At 36.6% G+C, this 6,562-nt stretch overlaps 1 protein-coding gene across 1 annotated transcript; it reads left to right on the plus strand.

Moving 5' to 3' along the window:
* Positions 1-1,361: 1,361 nt before the first annotated feature.
* On the plus strand, positions 1,362-5,203 carry LOC310963259 (tetraspanin-1-like; the record flags this gene model as incomplete). The annotated part of the gene is made up of 7 exons (XM_083935982.1): positions 1,362-1,418; positions 2,194-2,409; positions 2,885-2,959; positions 3,076-3,183; positions 3,537-3,680; positions 3,786-3,878; positions 5,147-5,203. The coding sequence occupies 7 exons, from the start codon at positions 1,362-1,364 to the stop codon at positions 5,201-5,203; spliced, it is 750 nt and encodes a 249-aa protein (XP_083792108.1).
* Between the last annotated feature and the right edge of the window lie 1,359 nt (positions 5,204-6,562).

Here is a 6,562-nt window from a genome sequence, read left to right on the forward strand (position 1 = left end):
AACTCAAATCTCATTTTCTTCTGTATTGTTGTTGTTAGACATGGTTGGATGCACTGACCATGACAGAATGAAAAGGTTGTTGTAAATTGTCCGCCTTTGTTTCTTAAGCTTGGTAAAAACAGCGGGATGGTTTATGTTTCCACTCTGGTATCTGAATAATGGTGTCTTGTAAGCTGATTCGAGCTATTATTTATACATGACACAAAAGTATATGATAATATATATATGATAATAATAACACTATATAATATTATCCAACAGACTGAAAAATTCAAGTATCGTCCAACTCCGCTCTCTTTAAAAGTAGGAAAACTCTGACCCTACACAGCAGAGGAAACCAGCTTATTTAGCCATTAGTAACAGACCTGATCTAAGAACTGTTCTTTTTGACTTTTCAAGTTGTGTTAAAACTGTGTTAAAAACTGTTTTGCTGCCTCAAGGCCAGTAAATGTATCTAAATAATCATCATGTGATGTTGCTGATGTTATTACAGCATTTTATTGCCTCTTGGAAGCAGGGTAACAGTTGCCAAGTAGGTTCCCACTGAAGATTATAGTCAAAGCTGCAATAAGGAAGAGATCAATAACTATAAAACTGAGCTAATTTCTCTGATCCAGAGAACAAACAGGAACAAAGTTAAGCAAGGTTGGGGACAAAGTGTTTTATGGCTCTTCCTGGCTACTTGTAATATACCTGATAAGATACCTTGACTCCTTCAGAAACTCATAAGAAGACATTTGATATATTGGCGGCATATTCTGTCAACATGTTCACAACCTACTTACATGGCACCTTTTAATCCTGTGTTTCATAAATGTTATGGCATACTGCATTTCAAGTTGTTCAACACTTTTAATCGAAAAGTCTGATGTAGACATGGGATGGGATTTGGTGGTAGAATTGACAGTGTCACAGTACTACACAACTACGTGTGTACATGGAAATCCTTTAAATAACTCATACGGAAGATGAAATAAAAAAAAATGAAGTGTGGATATGAACGAGCAACTTATCTCACACATCAACCGAAACCTGGGATTACGCCAGCATGACAAACTTTAAAGGAGCCACATTTAAAGGAGATTAAGACCCCTGTGTTTTCCTGCCAGTTACTGTGGTTAATGTGTAACCAAAGCAAATGCCATTTGACCCATGTCAGTACTTGCTTGTGTTGTAAGCCATCCCCATAATACCATTGATTTTCCTATGAGAGGTGAAATGCAAAGTCTCGCACTAAACCAAAATCCCCTAGCTGATAAATAAGTGTGACCATTTGAACTATAATTTAGTTATCAGCTCAACTAACTATCTTTTTTTCTTCTCTTTTTTTTCACAGTTTGAAAAAACAAACAAACTCCAAGATGTGTTGCTCCGGCTTTCTCAAAATTATGATGTTTATCTTCAATGGCACCATCTTTGTAAGTTGGAAAAAAGAAAACTATTTCTTTTCTGCTTCTGCTTTCCAGGTCTATGTCATGGTGGCCTAGTCTCAACAGACTAGAGAGTACATATTACAGAATAAACATAATGTATCATACGGTTCAAGCTATTCCATTCGGCTTTGTCTTAAACTCTCCTTTACGGCTAACCCTGGAAAAACGTACAGTAGCTGTGTAGTTCCTATATTCAGTGATAGCTGAAAGGAATAGTTTTACATTTTTTGGAAATACACTTAGCCTACTCACCTTCTTAGAGCTATACCACAAAATCGATACCACTCTCATGTCTGTTAAATGGATTAAACTAACAAGATACAAGGTGATAATTAGTGAGCTTTAGAGGTGTTGATAGGTGGAAATAGTTAGTGTTGGTCAGAGCCAGCCTAGCTGTTAAACCCTCCCCTTTTAGTCTACTGTAGCTAAGCTAGCCGGCCGCTGCTGTAGTTTCATATTTATATGGGCTACAAACATGAGGGCAATGGTATAATTTGGGGTCGTCGCTATGTTCCCAAGAGCCTCGTCCAGCCTTGTGTTGAGTAAGAGATGGATTAGGGCTATCTTTGCAGTTAAAGTGGCAAAAGAACAAGGGGAGAGGGGAGACATTTGATAGATATCACTGTCAAGAAAACTGTCCTGCCCGCAAATTCAAGGGCGTAGGTTTCAAAGAGCACTCGACTCAGGGAAAAATACTTTGAACATTTGATCCTTTAATTTGGTTCTTCCCCTTATTTTTTTTTTTTCACCCGTTGTGCAGATGGCAGGTGCAGCCATCCTGGGTTTGGGAGTGTGGGTGAAGGTGGACAGTGGTTCCCTGCTGGGTATACTGGATAGTGTGGAGGGTGCTCCGTCTGGGTTATCCCAGCTGGTCAACGTCAGCTACCTGCTCATCGCGGTTGGGGCTGTGCTGCTGGTCATTGGCTTTCTGGGCTGCTGTGGAGCTGTCAGGGAGAGCAGGTGTATGCTGCTGACGGTGAGTGCTGTTTGATAGAAGAAGGAATTCATTTTTTAAAAATGGAAACAACATATCTGATCTTCTCTATGTTTAAAATAATGTCACAATTTTCGTTGTTGAGATCGGAAAACTTTTTACCCAAAACATAATGGATCAGAATTAAATAAAATAATCTGATTTAAGATTTGTATTAATCTTATATCAGATTAAGTATGACTATTTGGAAGTTTGAAGGTTATTTCACCAGAGAAGTAAAAAAAAGAAGAAGCTATCATTCAGCCCTGGTTTGAATGTGGTGGCTCTGAGTGGAAGCTGTTAAATATTTTAGCATTTTTGTTGTCTTTCTACGATCTTCACATCTGCTTAAATGCTAATTGTCCAGGCCTGTTTCTCACTCTGTTGGTGAGACTTTTATGGATACATTATTCTACTACCAGTCAAATGCTTTGCAATGAGATATTTATGGTATTATTTATCGTTTTCTCCCATCCAGTTCTTTAGCATTGTGCTGATTATCTTCCTCATCGAGGTTGCTGGAGCTGTGGTGCTGCTTGTCTTTGAGGATTTGGTAAGTGGTTCTCAAAAGCAAAACAGGATGTATAATCGCCAGTGGTGAGAATTAGTTTGAATAGTTTTGCTGAAGATGGTAAATGTTAAACGACTGTCAACCGTGTCCTTTCGCAGGCTGATCAGGTTTTTGAGAAGCTGGAGGATGAAGTTATTAAAAGCATTGAAGCTGAGTATGGAGGCAGTGCCAGTTTCACCTCTCTCTGGAATGGCACCATGGAGCAGGTGCTTCATTTTAAATGTATCTTTTGAGTGAATACAACGTCCTGAGGTATAGACACATTTTAAACAACGTTTGATCAGCCAAGACTAACAATTTGATTTCTTGAATATACTCTGAGGATCTGCAGGACAGAAACACTTTTCTTAAAATTATAATCTATGCTGATGAACTAACCTGTCGTCCTTTGTGAAATTTCATTGGAAAGTGAAAAATGTAAAGCCTATTTTACTAATATATTTTAAATATTTTCATTATCAACACATCTGTCTTCACTATAGCATCACAGCGATGCAGATAAGACTTTTGACTTGTTTTTGTTAAGATTTGGGATTAACACTTTGTGCTTTCGTTCTAGTTTAAGTGCTGTGGAGTCAAGAACTACACAGATTTTGATGGTTCCCCTTTTTACAATGACCATGGACAAGATATTTATCCACCAACATGTTGCAATGCAACCATCACCGTGGGCGTATGCAATACACATGAGGCAAAACTTTCAGTACGAGACATTACTTTTGGTTTAACTTCATGTATAAAGTGCAATGTGAATTGCAACATTTACACTCATCTCTGCTTAAAAAACTACTTGTTGTTTCTCTTACAGAAGATTGATGGCTGCTTTCAAATGCTGATTCAGCTGATAGAGCAACATGCGGTGATCATTGCAGCTGTTGCTCTTGGAATCGCTGCTCTTGAGGTATCAATATCATACAGCCATCAGTCTAGAAGAGTGCTGGGTTCTTCGGCCACACAGTTACTTTTATAGAGTGGTATCTTAATGAAATGCCCTTAAATTGTCATTTTTTAAAATACTTTATCTATTGTAATGCCTTATGATAATGATGATTTGTTTAACACTGTCACCTTTAAATGAGCTATAATAGATATTTGTACAATAACAATTTATCAAATGACAGTGTGACAAATCCTGACAATGTGAAAGTTGTTGTTTGTAGTGATGAACCTACAGAGAATTATCACCTAAATCTGCAGCTCCGCTCAGCTTTACTGTATAAAGCGTTTCAGCTCATTGTTTAGCTGTCTGATCTGCAACTTTACTGTTATGGTTCACTCCCACCGCTCTCATAGTGTTGTACACTACTGACTCAGCACCAAACAGACAGACACAGTTAAAGACTTGCTGGTAATCATAGCGCAGCATTTAACAGCTAAAGAGACAAATATTTCCCTCAGGAGTCAGTAAACAGAGCAAAAAGGAGAGTGAATATTCATATTCATGAGATGAACTGAAACACGACTCAAAATGAATGATGCTGTTGCTCAGTAACTGCTGGCGTTGTTAATAAGAAACCTCTTACCAAGCACATGGCTGTTCCAAAAAGTGAGTTTACCAAATTAGCCAGGCTTATCTTGATTAGTCTGACTCATTTTCATTTGATTCGTTTTGCATGAAGCAATTTCGACATAGTTCAAGCTCAGTTACTATGGCAACTTATGCTGGGAAATAGTTGAATTTACTTAGAGGAAAGGAATCAACTGAAAATGTCAATGTTGTGTCCACAAGAGACAAAACATTTAGTTATTGTAGGTTTAATTTTTACAGGGTTGAGTAATTATCATAATATAGTTATTTTTAATTTGGAAAAAAAAAGATTTCTGAGCTCACAACTGTGGAGCAAAATATAACATATCTATTTGACTCAGAGTTTGAGTGCATGTGATAATATGAGGTTATGGCCACTAAGGAATGTGATTTTGGTGTAACATGGTGGTACGACCTATTTTCATGCAAATGTTTTGCATAGATTGGATTATAGAGTAAGGGAAAAGAGTAAACCCTAAATATAGGCTGTTAAATATGAATGACTTTATAATGTATTTATCTAATAAATATGAAAAGGGTTCAGTTGTGACATATTGCATGTTTGTACTCTTCATTCAGTCTATAACCTGTATCTCAGATCCATTACACTGTGTTTAGATCATGTGTTGATGTCTTTACAGATTGCTGCCATGGTGGTTTCGATGGTTCTCTACAAGCAGATTGGCAGCAAGGCATGAATGCCCTGTTTGTCATGAGATAAGAACATTGTTATTGGTGGAGAAATTGTACTTGTAAGCTGTTTACTATGTATATTTTTTTTGTATTCAAAACAGACAGATTAAACATTTAATACCCTTATGTGCATTATGTAATGCTATGGTAAAACCAAAGACGGAGAGGTAGTCAAAGGAGAACAACCTGTACACATTTATTTTGTAATTTTTATTTATGTTTTAAGAACACATATGTGAGGATGCAAAGGGCAGAAAGGATCTGCATGAGTCTTATCAGTTGTTTACATCCCTTACATTCACCAGCTGTAATATAATTAATATATTTTTGTATGTTTGATCATATTGAAACAATAAATATCACAATATTACCTTGTTTTATTTACACATTAACGGCATGTTTTCATGTTATTTTGGTAAACATGTTGGCTTAATATCACACTATTATAGAATAATTGTTCATTTATTACCCACATGAAAATTGATTATAGAGTGAACAAATCATGAACATCCACCTGAAATCACTTTCCTATGGAACGATCCCAGATGGTTGAGTGGAGCTAGGCGGAGTCAAGGCGGAAGCAAGGTGGAACTGCATTCATCTGGCGAGAGTCAGGTTATGTTTAGAGACTATGGACACTTATCTTTAAAGAAAAGAACCTGAGCCAGAGCAGGGACAAGTTTCAATAACTTAACATGATTAAGTTGAATTCTGTATTATTTATTAACTGATCATTTATAAATATAGTTGAAGAGTTAAAATATATTACCTACAGATATAAGACATAGAGATGAATGTAAGACCACAATCTGGTGCAATAAGAATGTGTTTGCAATTGGCAGGTTAAAATACATTAGATTTAATTTTTAGACATTTACTTGAATTTTTGCTCAACAGCATTTAGTAGTTTTATTTCAGCTCCTCCAACAACTGTAATCAATTTAAACACAGATACTTAAATGTTGTTAAAATTTTTCAGACTGTATGCAGACTATTTAAAAAACTCACTTTCAAATTACATTTTGCAGTAAATTGAAAACCGAATACCAAACTAATATCCGAATAGTAAAATGTTCGGGTCCAGTCCTAGTTGTGAACAGAGTGGAGCATTTAGCAGCTAAAGAGACAGATCAGTTGTTATTGTACCAAAAAAAAGCTAAAAGTAGATTGCGTTCAGGACCTACATTCTTCATGTGGGCAGAAACATGAACGGATGCTAATGTTACAACTCTCTGTCTGCTGCATGAGTAGCATGTTTGCCCTCAACTTTATAATGTGGCAGTGGCAGTTTGTTTCTGGTTCCTCATGTGGCAACAAAATATGTCAATGCAGGTTTAAAAGTGGAAACATGACTGTGAACTTAA

This window comes from Echiichthys vipera, assembly GCF_963691815.1.
Source record: "Echiichthys vipera genome assembly, chromosome: 2".
NCBI lineage: Eukaryota > Metazoa > Chordata > Actinopteri > Perciformes > Trachinidae > Echiichthys > Echiichthys vipera.